General features: G+C 47.5%; 1 protein-coding gene across 1 annotated transcript in view; it reads right to left on the reverse strand.

Moving 5' to 3' along the window:
• Nucleotides 1-20,364, reverse strand: part of LOC141050921 (probable global transcription activator SNF2L1) — a 153,578-nt gene that overhangs the window by 99,914 nt on the left and 33,300 nt on the right. The window contains exon 11 of the mRNA XM_073547622.1: nucleotides 8,645-8,871. Coding sequence (XP_073403723.1) covers nucleotides 8,645-8,871 — 227 coding nt within the window. The remainder of the gene's footprint in view (nucleotides 1-8,644; nucleotides 8,872-20,364) is intronic.

Here is a 20,364-nt window from a genome sequence, read left to right on the forward strand (position 1 = left end):
TGTTCAATCCCATGGAAGGCATGGGAACGGCGTGCTTCATGGTTCATCCGGCACACATTCTCTATTTCCCGTAGAGAGAAGCGGACATGTTATCTCTGCCACCAATAAAGCCCATCCTTATAGGTAGATAATAGTGCATCCTACGATATTGGATCAGTTCTAAGCAAGCTGAGAATTGCTACTACCTACAGTCATGGCCGAAAAGTGTTTGCACCCGTCAAATTGTTCCAGAAAATGAAGTATTTTTCCCAGAAAATTACTGCCATTACACGTTTTGTTATACACATTTATTTAATTTTTGTGTAATAAAAATATACCAAAAAAAAAAAACAGGAAAAAAAATGCAAGTTGGACATAATTTCACCCAAAAAACAGGATTTTTGGTTGCTTATAGTAAAATCTGTTTCTCGTAGACTTCATTGGGAGACACAGGAACCATGGGTGTACGCTGCTGCCACTAGGAGGCTGACACTATGCATAGAAAAAGGTTAGCTCCTCCGCAGTATACACCCCACCAACTGGCACTAGGATAATCAGTTAGTGAGAAAGCAGTAGGAGAAACAACAAGATAGCGATAAAGAAAAACAGACAACTCAGACTGTTACAATATAACACAGAAAAATAGCTGATAAATATGGAAGGGTGCTGTGTCACCCAATGAAGGGTCCGAAAAACAGATTTTACGGTAAGCAACCAAAAATCCTATTTTCTCTATCGCTTCAATGAGGGACACAGGAACCATGGGACGTCCCAAAGCAGTCCCTGGGGAGGGAACAGCAGAAACTCAGTTCAGATCAGAGAACTCACCCCTGCTGCCTGCAAGATCCTTCTCCTAGGCTGGTGTCTGTAGAAGCGTAGGCATGGATCCTATAAAATTTGGCGAACGTGTGAATGGAAGACCAGGTTGCCGCTTTGCAAAGTTGTAGGGCAGATGCCCTTTGTTGTACCACCTTGGAGGCGCCCACTGCCTGGGGTAGAGTGAGCCTTAATCCCAGGGGGAGGCATTCTGGTCTTGACCCGGTAAGCCTCCAAAATCGCCGTTCGGATCTAGCAAACAATCGTGGCCTTGGAGGCTGGCAGACCTCTTTGTGCACCTTCTGGAATAACAAAAAGAGAATCCGTCTTCCTAAAGGGGGCGGTTCTAGCCAGATAGACCCGTACCGCCCTAACCAGGTCTAACCTGTTCAATGAACACTCCAGAGGATGAGTCCGAGAAGGACAAAAGGAAGGGCGGACAATATCCTCATTTAGATGAAAAGCGGACACCACCTTGGGAAGGAAAGAAGGTAGAGGCCGCAAAACCATCTCGCCCTGGTGAAGACCCAAGAAAGGAGGGCGACAGGAAAGAGCCACCATTTCCGAGACACACGTAATGGAGGTGATGGCCACAAGAAAGGCCACCTTCCAAGACAGAAAGGACAGAGAAACCTCTCAGAGATGTTCAAAGGGAGAGCTCTTCAGGGCCTCCAGAACTATATTGAGGTCCAAGGCATCCACAGGTGTCCGGTACGGGGAGCCACATGCGCTACCTGAAGGAAAGTTATGACCTGAGAACAAGAGGATAGGTTTTTCTGAAAAAGAATCGAAAGCGCTGACACCTGGCCCTTTAAAGAAGTAAGAGCCAGACAAGTGTCGAGTCCCGCCTGGAAAAAAAACAAAATAAAGTTAGAGAAAAGGACACAGGCGGGATGTGATTATGCAACAGCCCTGACATGGGGCTATTCCGTTCACTGTTATCCACCGCGACGCTGTGTCCACAGCTGATTGAATAACCACAGACAACAGGTCTCGGGGATAACAGCTGCTTTACGTCAGCAGAACGGGGAGAAATAACATGGAGTTATGGTAACAGTTCACGTGGGGAATCCACGGCCAATACAGTTCAGGATTGGATTCTGACATAGAATTAAGGTTCTGGAGCTTTAAGAACCTGTATTAGTTAGGAGCAGTACTTGCAGGTAATTCTAAGAAGCTCAAAGTCTCTTGGTGGCATAAAGGTAGAAGAGGGAATATATGGCAATATGTACAGACCTGGAATCCCGTATTCATTTTCTCAGCTGGTCACGGTACATGCAGAAATATACTTGAAGTAAATAAGGGATAATTTGCGGTGAGGCTGGGGACCCTCGATTTCCTCAACACGCAGAGGAATAGGTTCGTCTGTACACATTTAGTGCGACCTGGTGCTGGAGAAGCATGCCTTAAACCGGACAGCGGGGACCCAGGGTTAAAAGCCTTTAGCCATCTTGGCTGTAGAAGTCAGAGGAAGATCCAAGTCATTAGGCCTGGCTGTTATTCTTGAGATGAAGAGAAGGATGAACCTCCAGGCTTGGAGCTTGGAGGGGGGGTTAGGAGACCCCTCACATGAGGTCTGCTCTGGGTCACATCTTGAACCCGACTCCTCAGGAAACCGTCCAGAACCCTGTCTTGTCTCCACAGAGACTGGAGGTAGCTCCTCCCATTGAACCTTTGTGACAGGGTCACCAACCAATAGGATAACTCTCAATTCTTGTGTCAGACTTCACATTGTGAGATTAATATATAAATCATGAATATATGAGATTAGTGAGTAATGGATTCATTTAAACCATATAACAGTAAAAGGATAACTTAGGGGTGAGTTGAGGTGTACAAAAGCTAATCACGGTCCAGGGTTACTTAAAGGGACATACCCAGTCTGGATCGGGTCACTACAATTACTCTCGCACCAGCTGAAATAGGCTTTCCAAGTCCAATATTAGACCCTTGAGGATGATGGCTTCCTAGCCTGGATCATGGTGCGAGTCACCCGGTCTGGAAACCCAACCGCTCTCAGAATCGCAGTTTCAACAGCCAAGCCGTTGAATTGAGCGACCGAGAATTATGTTGGCAGGTCGGTCCTTGGGACAGAAGAGCTAGCCTGTCTGGGAGCCTCAAGGGGGCATCTGCGAGAAGATTGACAATCTCTGCAAACCAAGACCTTCTGGACCAATCCCGGGCACCCCTTCCACCTTGATCTTCTTCAAAAGTCTTGTAAGAAGAGGGAGGGGAGGAAACAGGTAGGGAAGAGCAAATTGTGACCAGGGAATCGCCAGAGCATCGGTGTCCACCGAGAGAGGGTCTAGGGACCTGGAAACAAACAGTGGAACCTTCCTGTTCAGTCGGGTCGCCATGGGGTCCACATCCGGAGTTCCCCATCGAAGGCAAGTCTGATGGAAGACTTCCTGATGCAGGGACCACTCTCCCGCCGCAAGACCAATTGTCTGACTAATCCAGTGCCGGTCGGTGGGGTGTACACTGCAGAGGAGGAGCTAACTTTTTTGTGCATAGTATCAGCCTCCTAGTGGCAGCAGCATACATCCACGATTCCTGTGTCCCCCAATGAAGTGATAGAGAAACTGGTATTTTGGAGCCCTCTTCTTTTCTAAACTGCAGCAGGTTTCTCATATTTGAAGGCACCTTCTCCCAGCAGCAATTTTAAGATCTCTCCACAGGTGTTAAATGGGATTTAGATATGGACCCATTGCTGGTCACTTCAGAACTCTCCAGCGCTTTGTTGCCATCCATTTCTGGGTACTTCCTGAAGTATATTTGTGGTCATTGTCCTGATAGATGACCTAGGACATAAACCCAGCTTTCTGACACTGGGCACTACATTGTGACCCTAAGTCCTTCAGCAGTGGGGACCTCCTGGGTCTCTTGCCATTGCATTTAATTTCATTAAAATGTCAATGGATAGTTCGCGCTGATACTGGTGCACCCTGAGCCTGCAGAACAGCCTGCATTTCTTTGAAACTTGATTCGGGCTACTTATCCACCATCCAGACTAGCTCCTCTTTCTGTTCTCCTTGCTTATTGTGGCACTTAAAGACACAAAATGCAAAGATTGTGTAACCTTTCATCAGTTTTTCTCAGCCCTCCACGCTCAGGGAGATTACCTACAGTGCCATGGGTTGTAAACTTCTTGATTATGATGCGCACCGTGGACAAAGGAACATCAAGATCTCTGGAGAAGGACTAGTAGTAACCTTGAGATTGCTGATATACATAAAACAATTTTGGTTCTCAAGTCCTCAGACAGTTCTCTTCTCCTCTTTCTGTTCTCAATGCTTAGTGTGGCAAACACAGACACAAAATGCAAAGATTGAGTCAACGTCTCTCCTTTTCATCTGGTTTCAGGTGTGATTTTCAAATTGCCCACACCTGTTACTTGCCAATGGTGAGTTTGAACGAGCATTAAATGCTTGAAGCAAAGTTGTTTACCCACAATTTTAGAAAGGTGCCCACAATTCTGTCCGGACAATTTTTGGAGTTTTATGTGAAACTAGATTATGGCCCGATGCTATCGCATCGGGAGGATGCGATAGCATCACACCTCTTGCCATGTTAACCCTCAACACACACACTCCTCTCACCTTTCACCATCTCCACTCACTCTTTCACTCCACATATGACCCCTTCTCTCACTCCGTCTCTCATACTCACGCCGTCATCGCCGCTGCTCCACGATCCCCGACATCTTCTTCCGCCGGCGCCATCCTGGATCCAGACGTTGTCCACGCCGGCGACATGTTCTTGCGGCGACGCCATCTTGAGTATCGTGAAATCCCGCGATAGTCAAGATGGCGTCGCCGGAAGAACATGTCGCCGGCGTGGACGACGTCGGGATCCAAAATGGCGTCTGCGAAATCTCGCGAGTTTTCGCCGACGCCATTTTGGATCCCGACGTCATCCTCTCCGGCGACATGTTCTTGCGGCGACGCCATCTTGACTATCGCGGGATTTCGCCGATCCAAAATGGCGTCGCCGCAAGAACATGTCGCCGGCGTGGAGGACGTTTGGATCCAGGATGGCGCCGGCGGAAAATGATGTCGGGGATCGTGGATCAGCGGCGATGACGGCGTGAGTATGAGAGACGGAGTGAGAGAAAGGGTCGTATGTGGAGTGAAAGAGTGAGTGGACGTGAGTGGAGATGGTGAAAGGTGAGTGGAGTGTGTGTGTTGAGGGTTAACATGGAAAGAGGTGTGCGGTGACGTCACCGGTTACAACTGGACGGAAGTTGTTACAACCGGAAGTTGCTTAGGGCATTTATTATTATAGATTACGTCCAGTTTGCCTTTTTTTGCCTGCGTTTTGTGTTGTTCCAATACAAATAAAGGAAATAAACAAGTGTATAACAAAACATGTGTAAGTGCAATAATTTTCTGGGAAAAATACTTCATTTTTCTACATTGCCATCTAAAGTCCATAACTTTGCATTTTTCCATCAACACAGCTATATAAAGACTTTACATTTTGCAAAGATGTGTTACAGTTCTGAAAGGCACAATTTACCATATTATGTGGTGAAAAACAGGAAACGAAAATTTGAACTTGGGTGAAATAGAAAACAAATTCCAATGTGGTATTTTTGTGTTTTTCTCTGTTCCTTTGTGGCAAAATGACCCGGTGGCTATGTTCTTTGGGGTCAGTACAGTTATGGTGTAACCAAATTTATATAGTAATTTAATTAAAAATTGGCTTTCGTTTCTATATTACAAGAACCATAACTTTTTTTTATTTTCCGGTCAGTCTTTAGTATTTTCTGACCACTGTTTATTCATTCTTTGGGGGGAAATGAAGCAATTTTTTTTTTCCTTTTGGGCATTTATCATATGTGATGAATATTTTGATATCTTATTAGTTTGAACAATTACACATGCCGCAATATGAAATGTAGTGCTTTCTTTTTCAATTATGTTATTTTTGTTAAGGGAAAAGTAGATTGAATTTACCTAATATTTTGTATTAGTCCCCTTAGGGTACTTGTAGCTGCAATTGCTTCATGGCTTAAACAATCCTGTACAGTAATATTGCAGTCTATTGTGAAATTTCCGATTTCTTATGAAGCTCAGCCACACGCAGAGCTTCACAAGCATACAAACATGGCAGCCACAGGGGCATATAACAATGCCAACAGCCTCCTGCGATCATCGTCATGGTAGTCGGCCGCTTCTATGTGATTAAACAGAGCTGGCTATGACTTCAATCGCAACAGATAGTCCCAAGTGCTGAGAATGTAACTCAACTGGAGCTTGTACAGTACAGAGCAGGCTCAGCAGCTGAACCTGTTCCGTAATGCGATATACAGCAGATGTGCACTATGTCCAACAGATGTCACCAAGGGGTTAAAAAAGTTATCCTTGATACTGTGCACTGAGCTTGTTTTGTATTAATGGGGTGTTCCCTACACATAAAGTGACAGAATATAATTACTAAGCTTGGCTAATTGTATGTGCCTCTCCTATAGATTTATTGGTCTTTTCAATTTTGTTGAAGCAGCTATACTTCAAATGAAACCAATTATATCTGGCTGCCGCCGTAGGTAACGACTGGTGTTTGGTGGGGTGCCGCGAGTGAGACCTCCCATCAATCTGATATTGATGACCTAGTCTAAGGGTAGGAGCAGACGGCCGTATTATCGGTCTGAGTGAGATCCGACAAAACAATGGATCGCATCGTGACCAATCTTATTCTATGGGGCAGTGCACGTTTGATTTTTTCTTCAGACAGAGTCTGCCCGAGGAAAATAATCATTACATGCCCGATTTACATCCAATATTCAGATCGCACTCGGCCACACAAGTCAATGAATGCGTGGAAATCATTGAGCTGCAGTAGGATGTCATCTGTGTGCAGTCCATTTTTTGAACATCGACACAATGGAGAAGGAAAATAAAAAAATTGGGGACTAAATGATCATGTTTGTGGAAAAAATACGATTTTTTTATTTTCACGCCCGGGCGTTATAAACTTCTGTGAAGCACTGGGGGTCCAAAGTGCTCACCACACATCTAGATAAGTTCCTTAGGGGGTCTAGTTTCCAAAATGAGGTCACTTGTGGGGGGATTTCACTGTTTAGGTACATCAGGGGCTTTCCAAACGCGACATGGTGTCCAATCTCAATTCCAGCCAAAAACGTCAAATGGCGCTGCTTCCCTTCCAAGGTCTGCCATGCGCCCAAATAGTCGTTTACACCCACATATGGGGTATCAGCGCACTCGGGACAAATTGCACAATAACTTTTAGGGTCCTGTTACCCTTGGAAAAGTAAGAATTGAGGGTGAAAAGATCATTTTTGTGGAAAAAATATGATTTTTTAATTGTACGGCTGTACGTTATAAACTTCTGTGAAGCCCTTGGGGGTTCAAAGTTCTCACCACACATCTAGATAAGTTCCTTGGGGGGTCTAGTTTCCAAAATGGTGTAATTTGTGGGGGGTTTCCACTGTTTTCGTACATCAGGGGCTTTCCAAAAGCGACATGGTGTCCGATCTCAATTCCAGCCAAAAAAGTCAAATGGCGCTGCTTCCCTTCCGAGCTCTGCCATGCGCCCAAATAGTCATTTACATCCACATATGGGGGTATCAGCGTACTCAAGACAAAATGCACGATAACTTTTAGGGCCCTGTTACCCTTGGGAAAATAAAAATTGGGGGTGAAAAGATCATTTTTGTGGAAAAAATATGATTTTTTTAATTGTACCGCTGTACGTTATAAACTTCTGTGAAGCCCTTGTGGGTTCAAAGTTCTCCCCACATATCTAGATAAGTTCCTTGGGGGGTCTAGTTTCCAAAATGGGGTCACTTGTGGGCGGGGTTTCCATTGTTTAGGTACATCAGGGGCTCTCCAAACGTGACATGGCATCCGATCTGAATTCCAGCCAATTTTGCATTGAAAAAGTCAAACGGCGCTCCTTCCCTTCTGAGCTCTGTCATGCGCCGAAACAGTGGTTTCCCCCCACATATCAGGTATCAGCGTACTCAGGACAAACTGCACAATAACTTTTCCAGTCCAATTTCTCCTTTTACACTTGGTAAAATAAAAAAAAATTGAACCTGAATTATTTTGTGAAAAAAAGTTAAATGTTCATTTTTTTTTAAATATTCAAAAAATTCCTGTGAAGCACCTGAAGGGTTAATAAACTTCTTGAATGTGGTTTTGAGCACCTTAAGGGGTGCAGTTTTTAGAATGGTATCACTTTTGGGTATTTTCTATCATATAGACCCCTCAAAGTAGCTTCAAATGTGATGTGGTCCCTAAAAATAAAATGGTGTTGCAAAAATGAGAAATCGCTGATCAACTTTTAACCCTTATAACTTCCTAACAAAAAAAAATTTTGGTTCCAAAATTGTGCTGATGTTAAGTAAACATGTGGGAAATGTTACTTATTAATTTTTTTGTGTGCTGTATCTCTGTGATTTAAGGGCATAAAAATTCAAATTTGGAAAATTGCGAAATTTTCAAAATTTTCGCCAATTTTCCGCTTTTTTCACAAATAAACGCAAGTTATATGAATTAAATTTTACCACTATCATGAAGTACAATATGTCACGAGAAAACAATGTCAGAATCACCAGGATCCATGGAAGCGTTTCAGAGTTATTACCTCATAAAGGGACAGTGGTCAGAATTTTAAAAATTGGCCCGGTCATGAACGTGCAAACCACCCTTGGGGGTTAAGATCGAAGGACCATACTAGGTTTCTATGTGAGTGCTTAAGACTCTTATTTTCTGAAGAGTTAATGCCGACGTCACTCTCTACCAGTGTTTTGTGAATCTGCATTCTATGTGAAGCTGTACCAGTCTTATTGGTAAACCATACAACAGCGCAAGTAATTACTTACCTTGTTCTTTCAGTTTTCGAAGCAGTTTATCCAAAGCAACCATCTTACCACTGTTGAAGACCAGATGAGTGTCAGTGGTGTACGGGGGACCTGGCTCAGCTCCATCAAACAGGTACGGATGGTTGCAACATTTGCGCAGCTGCATCAGTATGTTTAGCAGACGCATCTTGTCCATTTTTCCAGCAGAATTCAGAATGTCGATATCTTTCATTAAAATTTTTGTGTACCTAAAGAGTTGCAAAAAGTCAGGTTAACACTGAAAGCACGAACAGCACAATAGTACATTCAGAATTTCTCTTAACAAACCACATACCAGCGCCCCTCATCTAGAGGGATGAGGTCTAGAGAACCCGCTGCTATAAGGCTTGTTAATGGAGGCTTAATAGTAAAGCATTCACAAATATAGTAATTGCCAAATATGACATTAGGGGGTATTTGCTTGTGAAAATTCAGTGTTTTTTGTGGAGGGGGTTTATGTTTATTTTTTTTATTATTATTATTAAAACTAAACTGCCTTGTAATGAAATCCTCGCCAATCAAACCCTGGGTCTGCACTAACTACAAGCACTGTGTATGGCCTGTACTCTGAGCACTATACTGCACAGGTTCAAACGGGCCGCTGTGAAGAAACCAGATTATATCTTAATTACCCAGACGAATGTGTTTTTTTGCAAGCCAAGGGGAGTTCGTTTTTTATCTGTATATTGGCTTGTGGATTTAAGTGTTTATGTCTGGTGGGTCAAGAATATAGTCTTGCAAGCTGATATACTATTTAACATACTGTGTAAGTCTGTAATAGTGACTTAAGGCCCCATCACACTAAACGATGTCCCAGCGATCCCACCAACGATCCGACATGATGGGATCGCTGGGACATCGTTAGGCTGATCGCTGGTGAGCTGTCACATAGACAGCCCCAGCGATCAGGACCAGCAACGCTGGATGCTGGTTTCTAATGTAAACGTTGGGTATCCAGGAGCCGCGGTACCTGGATACCCGACATTTACATTAGCAACCAGCGTCCAGCGTCGCTGATCGCTGGTCTCTCACTGCCACACGCAGCGATGCGTGTTGGGCAGCGGGAGACCAGCGATCGAAAAACAGCAGGGGGGCCAGTCGCTGATCCCCGTCACACACAGCGATCTCGCTGGCGAGATCGCTGATGTGTCACAAAATCCTAGCAATCTGGCTAGCGAGATCGCTTAGTGTGACGGGGCCTTTATACATAGTGTGTGTTTATCTGTGTTTATTGTGAGCTGATATGCTAATTGTGTATTGTATTCTACAACCAGTTTGTTGACTGCAGATAGGGAAAGACTGTGAGGGTGTACTGAAGGACACTGGGGTAATTCTAAAGGTACTGTCACACTTAGCCATGTACCAGCGATCCCGACCAGCGATATGACGCGGTCAGGATCGCTGGTACATCGCTAAGTGGTCGCTAGTGAGCTGCCACACAGGCAGATCTCACCAGTGACATCGCTAGGGACGGGGGTCGCTACTTACCTGTCACACTAGGCGATCCTGCGTCCTCCCGCCCGGCTCCACGCTCGTCTCTCCGCAGGAAGTGCCGCAGGAAGCTGACGACGAGAAACACTCCAGGACGTTCTCGCGCGATCAGCGATAACCAGCGGGGGAGCGGGTCGTAGGTAAGTATCAGACACAGCGATATCGCTAGCAATATCGCTATAACGTCACAAGTTATAGCGATATTGCTAGAGATATCGCTTATTGTGACAGGCCCTTAAAACTAGCTTACCTTTCTGGAGTATAAAAAGACCCTGAGATGGAGAGACCAGGCCTGATATCATCTCATCTCATGACACAGAAAGCTACCAGTTGTACATTCTGCACAACACTCAACGAATGAGAAGACTGCAGCCAATTCATCATGGCACCATCACGAGGGACACGGATCTATGATTCTAAGGGAAACAACCTAGGAGTGATCGGCTCCAGTTGGAAGGACACAGATCTGATCCAGTGACCTTCTCTCAACCATGGATATGTTTGGAAAAAGCCAGGTTTTGGGACCCACTGGTCGCCTGGTTCCATGGAGATGGTCGGACAAGCCAGGAGATGATTCTTGTGTCAACTGGCTTTGGACCTTATACAGACTCTATGGACTGTTCTCGGTCATCTCCCTACGCTTGTCAATATCTCTTCTCTGTGTGTATATCACAGGTGGAATATCGACCCTGGGAGCTCTGACGTAACATGTACCGTTATCCAGGCGAGTCAGCAGAAGGGTAATGTGCACCATGGGGGTAATTGCTGGGATTGTTCTGTTTGCTATTGGGTGTTGTGGTTCAATAAAGTATTGCCACACTGTTTTACCCTAACTCTGCGTTGTCTGTGTAGTATGTTGCCCACGGGGAGATAGAGCGGGCGTTCAGTGGTATGAGCCCTGGTTCATGCAGTCTTGCTAAAAACAGCCGGGCCAGCAGATGAGAGCACCCACTGACCCCGTTTCTCCTCAGCCGCCTAGCACAGCTAAGGTGTCAGGCACCTATGTACAGGGAGAGAATAATGTTGGCTGCGCCAACACTATCCTTAATGTCTGACCCAGCTCAAATGTGTGATTGGTAAGGGTCTGACCTGACACCAGTGTGTGATCAGTAGGGGTGTGACACGACACACCAACGTGTGATCGATAATGGTCAGACCTGACACCAGTGTGTGATCAGTAGGGGTCTGACACGACACACCAACGTGTGATCGATAAGGGTCTGATCTGACACCAATATGTGATCAGTATTGGTAAGTGTCTGACCTGACCATGATTTGTGATGATCAGTAAGGGACTGACCTGACAGCAGTGTGTGATTAGTAAGGTTGTGACCTGACACCAGTGTGTGATCGGTAAGGGTCTGATCTGACACCAATGTGTGATCGGTATCAGTAAGTGTCTGACCCGATACCAATGTGAAATTAGTAAGGGTTTGACCCGATACCAGTGTGTGATTTGTAAGGGTCTGATCCAATACCAATATGTGATGGGTAAGGCCTTTTTCACATTTTCGCTTTTTGACGTCAGTCAAAATCCGCCAGTTTGTGAAAAAAACGGATCCGCCCCTTTTTGGGTGGATCCGCTTTTTTCCCCCATAGACTTGCATTAGTGGCGGATGTTGACTGACGGTCGTCTGTTGGATCCGTTTTTTGACGGATCCGTGCAAATTTTAGCGGTTCCCGGGCGGACCCTGCAACGTTTTTTTCGGTTGATGGTCCGCTATTTATTAGTGCGCATGCCCGAACGCTTTCCTCCGGGAAACATTTTAACCCTGAAATACGGTCCTGGAAGCGGCGAAATTCTCTCTCTCCCCTTTTCCAGGCCACGGTCGCTTTCGGCACTTTGCTTCTTCCGCGGATCTGTACTGAAAAGTGGTCCGCTGATATCCGTATGTCACTAAACAGAGGCGGATCCGTTGTTTTTTTTACCTTTGGCGGATTTCAGCTGACCGCCGACAACGGAAATGTGAAGCAGGCCTTAGGGTTTCACCCAATACCTCTTCTGATCAGTAGAACAGAGACCCCAGTACTTGATAGAGCTCTATAGAATCTCCACTGCGGTGCTACTTCCAGACTTATTTCAGACTAGCTGAAGAGCCCGGTGTTGCCTGGGCATAGTAACCAACTGTGGTTAGTTATAACAAATTATAATGATTATATTGCACATAAAAACCGTGCATCTAATCCTATCCTGTGTGATACTGACTGCTGAGCCGTGTATCTAATCTTATTCTGTGTGATACTGTCTGCTGAGCCGTGTATCTATTCCTATCCTGTGTGATACTGACTTCTGAGCTGTGTATCTAATCCTATCCTGTGTGATACTGACTGCTGAGCCGTGCATCTAATCCTATACTGTGTGATACTGACTGCTGAGCCGTGTATCTATTCCTATCCTGTGTGATACTGACTTCTGAGCTGTGTATCTAATCCTATCCTGTGTGATACTGACTGCTGAGCTGTGTATCTAATCCTATCCTGTGTGATACTGCCTGCTGAGCCGTGTATCTAATCCTATCCTGTGTGATACTGGGCTCCCCCTGCAGTCTGTGTCAGAGGGTGGTCTGTATTGGTACGGTAATAAATTGTGTTATTTCCAGCTTTACTGAACGACGATAACACCATAGAAATGATAAGAATAATAGGCCTCAGTTACCACAACTGTCTACAAAGAAAACTGTTGCTGATAGCAACCAATCACAGCTCATTTTTCATCTTTTAAACAGCTCTGGGACAGAGTGGTGACTTTTGTGTTTCGACTTTTATGTGGCGAGGTTGATGTATGTGTGGTATATGTGTTGAAGCACGTGGCAGTGTGTGGCGCATTTTGTGTGTGTGTTCATATCCCCGTGTGTGGTGAGTATCCCATGTCAGGGCCCCATCTTAGCAACTGTACGGTATATACTCTTTGGTGCTATCGCTCTCATTCTTTAAGTCCCCCTTGTTCACATCTGGCATCTGTCAATTTGCCTCCAACACTTTTCCTTTCACTTTTTCCCCATTATGTAGATAGGTGCAAAATTGTTTGGTGAATTGGAACGCGCGGGGTTAAAATTTCGCCTCACAACATAGCCTATGACGCTATCGGGGTCCAGACGTATGACTGTGCCAAATTTTGTGGCTGTAGCTGCGACGGTGCGGATGCCAATCCCGGACATACACACATACATACATACACACCCACATTGAGCTTTATATATTAGATTATAGATTAGTGATTAATTCTGAAGTTATCAATGCTGGAAAACTCTAAGCTTCACTACCATAAAAGCATAAAAGGCCTTATCAAGTGGAAGACATGCCAAACTGTCAGGGACATCCTGACAAAGGCATGTAGTAAAAATATTGCATCTACTGGAATCAAAACTCCTGGATCTTTGAATCTACTATATGAGAAAATGTGCAGCCATGAACAATAGGTAAACCATCAGCAATTAATATCTGATGATGCAGCAGAAAACAGGATTTTTGGGTTGCTTACCGTAAAATCTGTTTCTCGGAGCCTTCATTGGGGGACATAGAGACCATGGGTGTACGCTGCTGCCACTAGGAGGCTGACACTATGCACAAAAAAGGTTAGCTCCTCCTCCGCAGTGCACACCCCACCGACCGGCAGGAAATTCCTCAGTTAGTGAGAAAGCAGTAGGAGAAGTAACAGAATAGATTGAAAACAGAACAAACAACTCAACTGTAAACAACCAACAAACATAAGATTAGGAGTTGCAGAACATGGGAGGGTGCTGTGTCCCCAATGAAGGCTCTGAGAAATAATTTTACGGTAAGCAACTCAAAAATCCTGTTTTCTCTTTTGCCTCATTGGGGGACACAGAGACCATGGGACGTCCCAAAGCAGTCCCTGTGGTGGGAAAAAACAAACTTCCATCAAGCCAGCGGACTCACCACCGCAGCCTGCAGGAACCTTCTACCTAGGCTGGCGTCCGCCGAAGCGTAGGTGTGGACCTTGTAGAATTTCACAAACGTGTGAACCGATGACCAGGTTGCAGCTTTGCAAAGCTGCAGCGCGGAAGCTCTGTGGCGCACCGCCCAGGAGGCACCCACTGCCCGGGTAGAGTGCGCTCTAATTCCCGGAGGGGCCACTCGATGTTTGACCCGGTAGGCCTCCAAAATTGCCGATCTGATCCAGCGAGCAATAGTAGCTTTGGAGGCCGGTTGACCTTTCCGCACCCCATCTGGAATGATGAAGAGAGAGTCTGTCTTTCGCAAATTAGTCGTCCTAATTAGGTAGACCTTCATCGCCCTGACCAAGTCTAGCTTGTTCAAGGACCGCTCCCGAGGATGAGTTGGACTCGGACAAAAGGACGGGAGAACAATATCCTCATTGAGGTGGAAAGTAGACACCACCTTAGGAAGGAAAGAGGGCGGAGGCCGCAGAACTACCTTATCCTGGTGGAGCACCAAGAAGGGGGAGCGGCAAGAAAGAGCTGCCAATTCCGACACGCGCCGGATGGAGGTGATGACTACCAGAAAAGCTACTTTCCAAGAAAGGAGAGGAAGGGAAACCTCTCTGAGAGGTTCAAAGGGAGGACCTTGCAGAACCTCGAGAACCAGATTAAGATCCAATGGATCTACGGGCGCTCGGTACGGAGGAGCCGTGTGAGCCACACCTTGAAGGAAGGAAACCTGAGGACGGGAGGCCAACGTCTTCTGAAATAAAATGGACAGCGCCGAAACTTGACCCTTCAAAGAGCTGAGGGCAAGACCCGCATCCAGCCCTGCCTGAAGAAACGACAGGACAGAAGGGAGCAAAAAACACATGGGCGCAATGTCATTGGCCTCGCACCAAGTGAAATAGGCCTTCCAGGTACGGTAATAAATCTTGGAAGACGATGGCTTTCTGGCTCGGATCATGGTATGAATAACTCGATCGGAGAGTCCTGATCGTTTCAAAACCTCGGTCTCAACAGCCACGCCGTTAAATTGAGCGGCTGAGAATTGGGGTGGCAAATTGGACCTTGAGACAGTAGATCTGCCCTGTCTGGAAGCTTCCAGGGGGCGGCCGCGAGGTTGACGATGTCCGCGAACCAAGACCTTGTGGGTCAATTCGGGGCGATGAGGATGACTGGAATTCCCTCTGCTTTGATCTTCTTCAACAGCTTGGGAAGAAGAGGCAGGGGAGGGAACAGGTAGGGGAGCTCGAACTGCGACCAAGGAATGGCCATAGCGTCGGCGCCCACTGCAAGAGGATCTCGCGACCTGGATACAAACTGTGGGACTTTCCTGTTGAGGCGAGATGCCAGCAGATCTACATCCGGGGTTCCACATCGACGGCAAAGCTGATGAAATACCTCCGGATGTAGGGACCACTCGCGGCTGAGAAAATCGGCGGCCCAGTTGTCTACGCCGGGTATGTGTACTGCGGAAATTGTCGGGACTGAAACCTCTGCTCAATGAAGATTCTTGGACAATTCTGCTAGGGCTGAGACACTCCGTGTCCCTCCTTGGCGGTTGACGTATGCCACCGCTGTGGCATTGTCTGTCTGAATCCGGACAGGCAGGCCCTTGAGGAGCCTCTCCCAGTGAATGAGAGACAGATAAATTGCCCGTATCTCGAGGACGTTGATCGGCAGAGTCGTCTCTTGAGTCGACCACCGACCCTGAACAGTGTGGGTGCGGAACACTGCCCCCCAGCCGAGGAGACTGGCATCCGTTGTTACAATCTGCCAGTGAATGGGAAGGAAAGACCGTCCCAAGGAGATGAGAGGTGCCGTCAACCACCAGTTGAGGGACTGCCTGGTCCGATATGAAAGACGAACAGGGCGATCCAGGGAAAGAGCCGACCTGTTCCACCGCGACAGAATGGCATGTTGGAGAGGTCTGGCGTGAAATTGGGCAAAGGGAACTGCCTCTGTCGCTGCCACCATCTTTCCCAGGACCTTCATGGTTGTCCGGAGGGACGGAAATCGTGTGATCTGTAGTGATCGTACATCCTGCCGCTGGGAAACAATCTTCTCTTGTGGGAGAAAGACCCTTGATCGACGAGTGTCGAACAATAGGCCCAGAAACACCAGACGTTGTGTCGGAACAAGACAGGACTTTTTCCTGTTGACGAGCCACCCGAAATTGGACAGGGTGTCTAGGACAATCGTAAGACTTAGCCGAGCCTGTTGAAAAGACGGAGCTTTGATCAGAATGTCGTCGAGGTACGGAAAAAGAACAAGACCTCTGATCCTCAACAAGGCCATTAACGCCGCCATGATCTTTGTGAAAACTCTGGGCGCGGTGACGAGACCGAAGGGCAGCGCAACGAACTGTTAATGTTCCTGGTGAATCGCAAAACGCAGGAATTTCTGATGTCCGGAGAATATGGGAACATGTAGATAGGCATCCTGAATGTCTATTGAACACATGAATTCCTGCTCCTCCATGGAAGCGATTACCGAACGAAGCAATTCCATCCTGAAATGCCGGAGTCGGACTCTCTTGTTGAGTAGCTTGAGATCCAGTATGGGTCGAACTGCCCCGTCTTTTTTCGGCACCACAAATAGGTTCGAATAAAACCCTGTGAAACGTTCTGTTTCGGGAACGGGCACAATCACCCCAGAACTGAGGAGAGAGGCGATGGCTGCAAGGAACCCCGGAACTAAGGCTGGATCTTTTGGAGGACGGGACTCGAAGAAACGATCCCGTGGACGAGAAACAAACTCTATCTTGTATCCTGACGATACAACTTCCCTGACCCAAGCGTCCTCTACCGAGGCTAGCCAGATGTCCCTGAAGAAAAGGAGCCGACCTCCCAATTGGGAGGGCCCCTCGGGAGTTCATTGATAATCATGCTGATGTGGACCGTCCAGGTCTGTACCTGGAGGGTCTGCCTTGGGAGGAGTGAGATCGCCAGGAGGGAGTGGGTCTGAAGGACACCTTCTTTCTATCCTGGCGTGCCTGTGGTCTTTGTTGGTTAGAGAAGTTCTCTGCCGTATTGAAGCGGCGGAAAGCCCAAAGGGCCGAAATTGACGCCTTAGCGGGGGTCTGCGAGGCTTGGACTGAGGGAGGAGGGAACTCGTGCCTCCAGTGGCATCTTTAATAATCTGGTCCAGTTGTGATCCAAAGAGGAGCGCTCCCTGAAAAGGCAGACTGGTAAGAGACTTCTTTGAAGATAAGTCCGCCTGCCAAGCCTTGAGCCAAATTGTACGTCGGATTGCCACTACGTTACTTGACACCTGAACTGCGCAAGACGCGGCATCCAAGGAAGCAGAAATCAGATAATCCCCTGCATGGGAAATCTGGTTGGCCAGATCGGCCAGTTGTTCTGGTTGGGCCTTATCTAGGATGCCCTTACGGAGATCCTCTGCAAAAGTGGCTATGGCCTTTGCTACCCACGATGAAGGAAAGACTGGACATAGCGCCGCTGCAGCCGCTTCGAATGCTGACTTAGCTAAGGATTCTATAATTCTATCATTAGAATCCTTTAGTGACGCCACACCTGAAAGCGGGAGAACCGTGTTATTAGAAAGTCTGGACACGGGTGGGTCCACCGAGGGAGAAGCAGACCAGTTGTCCGTGAGCTCTTTGGCAAACGGGTACAACACGCCGAGGCGCTTCCCTCTTTGAAATCGTCTGGTCGGATTTTCTATTTCCCTGGTAAGAATCTTTCCAAATTCGGAATGGGAAGCGAATACCCTGGAAGGTGTTTCTGCCCGTCTGAACGAAACCTTCTGATCTGAGGATTTTGCAGGGGCGTCAGATATTTCGAAGGTGTGATTAATCGCCGCAATGAGGTTCTGTACCATAACCTTCATGTCCGCGTCCTGGTCCGAATCCAGCTCTAAAATTCCTTCAGATGACATATCCGAGAACGCTTCCCCTGACTCGGGTGAGGAGGCACGGGAGGGCGACTGCTGGGAAGGACTAAGTGGAGAAGAGAGGCCAGGGGAGGATTCCGGCCGGAGGTCCTGCCTGGGCCTTTTGCGGCTTCTGCTAGCTGGCTCAGATGGAAAGTCTTGCGACCTGCTGGACCCTGCAGAAGTGTCCAGGGGCAACTTATCAAGGACGGCCACTTGGGACTGCGACACTCTGGTGAGGTCTGCCACGGATTGTGAAAGAGACGAGGCCCAGCCAGGGACGGGGGGTTCACTTTCACGTGGCTCACTAGATGGCTCCTGGACGGGGTCATGCTGAATGGGATTGCTGCAGTCCAGGCAGAGGGGAGTAGGCTGCCCTGAGGGAAGTTTGCGATTGCAAGAGGAACATGAGAAGAACTGGACTAGAGTGCCCGTAGAGGCCGGCGGACGGCCACGCTCAGACTTAGAATTAGACATGGTGAAGGAAGAAAAGAAGAAAACTTGCGGAAAAGCCGGAAGGTTGGGGGACAGAAAGGCAGAGTATGGTGTCAGTCTGCAGTTGCAGAACTACTCACAGTCCCGTGTCCCCGAAAGAGACTCTAGTAACTGGCAGGGGTTCAACAGAGAGCGCTGGCATCCGCTGTAATTTCCGGCTGTCAGGCTGCAAAGATGGCGGCAGCCTGATGTGAGGAAGCAAAAACGCGGTTTCTGTGTTAAGAAGAAGGGCGGAGCTAGCCGTCTGCACCAGAGGGAAGAACCACCCCCCCCTTTCCCAGCCACAAGACTAGAGAGGCGGTGGGAGGGCTTTGGGGCGGGCGGGATCGCAGCCGGCCTATGAGAAAGAACGGGGGGCGTGGCCGCAACGGGCGCAAAGGCCCAAACTAAAGCCGGTGACTAAATTTGAAACGGCGGCTGCCTGTCAGCAAGGGGCGGCGCGGAAGATCTGCGGCGAAGCCGCGTTCGTCCCTAAAGAAGACGCCGCCAGAGCCCTGCTCCTAGATGCCAGCCTGCAGGAATATCGGAGGTGGGTGAAGAAAGTCCGCACCGCAGTCTGACCCAAAGGGGGATGCGGCGACCGTTGGAAGGCGCGAGTGGCCGAGAATCTGCGGCGCTATTTATGGCGCCGCTCCTGGCTTCATGTTCCGGTGCTCCAATAAAGGTACCTTCAGTATCCCACGCTGTCTGTTCATCCTTTACGTGTTCGCGCCTCGTCCAACCGACAGGCTCTGGTGGGCGAGTGGGTGGGAGGCGGGGGGGAGCAAGGACCATCCGTTTTCGCTGGCACATCACCTGTGCTGAATCTGTGGTCCACCCTGAGAACTATGAGGATACGGAGTGACAGTACACGCCGTACTCATAGCCTCTTTGTGGGAGTACAGCTGTCACTGTTAACACTGTATCCCTCTTGAAACCTGAAAAGGAAAGACGCACATCGAGGTAGATAAGGGTCCAATGAAAGACCCGTGTCCACCTCCTACTGACACTAAGCTAAACTGAGGAATTTCCTGCCGGTCGGTGGGGTGTACACTGCGGAGGAGGAGCTAACCTTTTTTGTGCATAGTGTCAGCCTCCTAGTGGCAGCAGCGTACATCCATGGTCTCTGCGTCTCCCAATGAGGCGAAAGAGAAAATGCTGCTGTGATAATAAGGAGGCCATTTCTTGGCAGATGCACCTTAGATGCATTAGATATATGTGTGCTGAGCTCTATGTGTGAAAACAGCCTCATTCATGAAAGCCTAGGAGCAGAGGTAAGCTCCACCATCACTATCCCAATTGCACCTCCAAAACCATCTTTGTTTGTAATCTTCAACGGGACCGTACATGGTGACAAGGAATCATTCCGTTTTCCTTTCATCTGAAGCTTAGTACTGGACAAGGCTCCTGATGGATACATGTCTAAAATTTTGTCTAAACTCACATAATGAAGATGAAGCAACAGACTCTCTAAAATCAAGTTTCTATAATGTGCCTGGTGCGCAGACCTCACCCTTAATAAGAAAATCATCAAAGCAAGGTCCATGCAGCTCTGCAATGTTGCAAATGTAGCTCTGCAGCGTTGTGAATGTAGATCTGCAGCCTTGTGAATGTAACCCTGAAGCGTTGTGAATGTAGCTCTGCAGCCTTGTGAAAGTAGCTCTGCAGCGTTGTGAATGTAGCTCTTCAACGTTGTGAATGTAGCTCTGCTGCCTTGTGAATGTAGCTCTGCAGCATTGTGAATGTAGCTCTGCAGCGTTGTGAATGTAGCTCTGCAGCATTGTGAATGTGACCCTGCAGCGTTGTGAATGTAGCTCTGCAACCTTGTTAACGTAGCTCTGCAGCATTGTGAATGTAGCTTTGCAGCGTTGTGAATGTAGCTCTGGATAATGGGATCCGTTGTAAATCACGATAATCAGTACAGCAATGTATCTACAA

This window comes from Dendrobates tinctorius, unplaced genomic scaffold (genome assembly GCF_039654945.1).
Source record: "Dendrobates tinctorius isolate UK_male_01 unplaced genomic scaffold, ASM3965494v1 ptg000154l, whole genome shotgun sequence".
Classification (NCBI taxonomy): domain Eukaryota; kingdom Metazoa; phylum Chordata; class Amphibia; order Anura; family Dendrobatidae; genus Dendrobates; species Dendrobates tinctorius.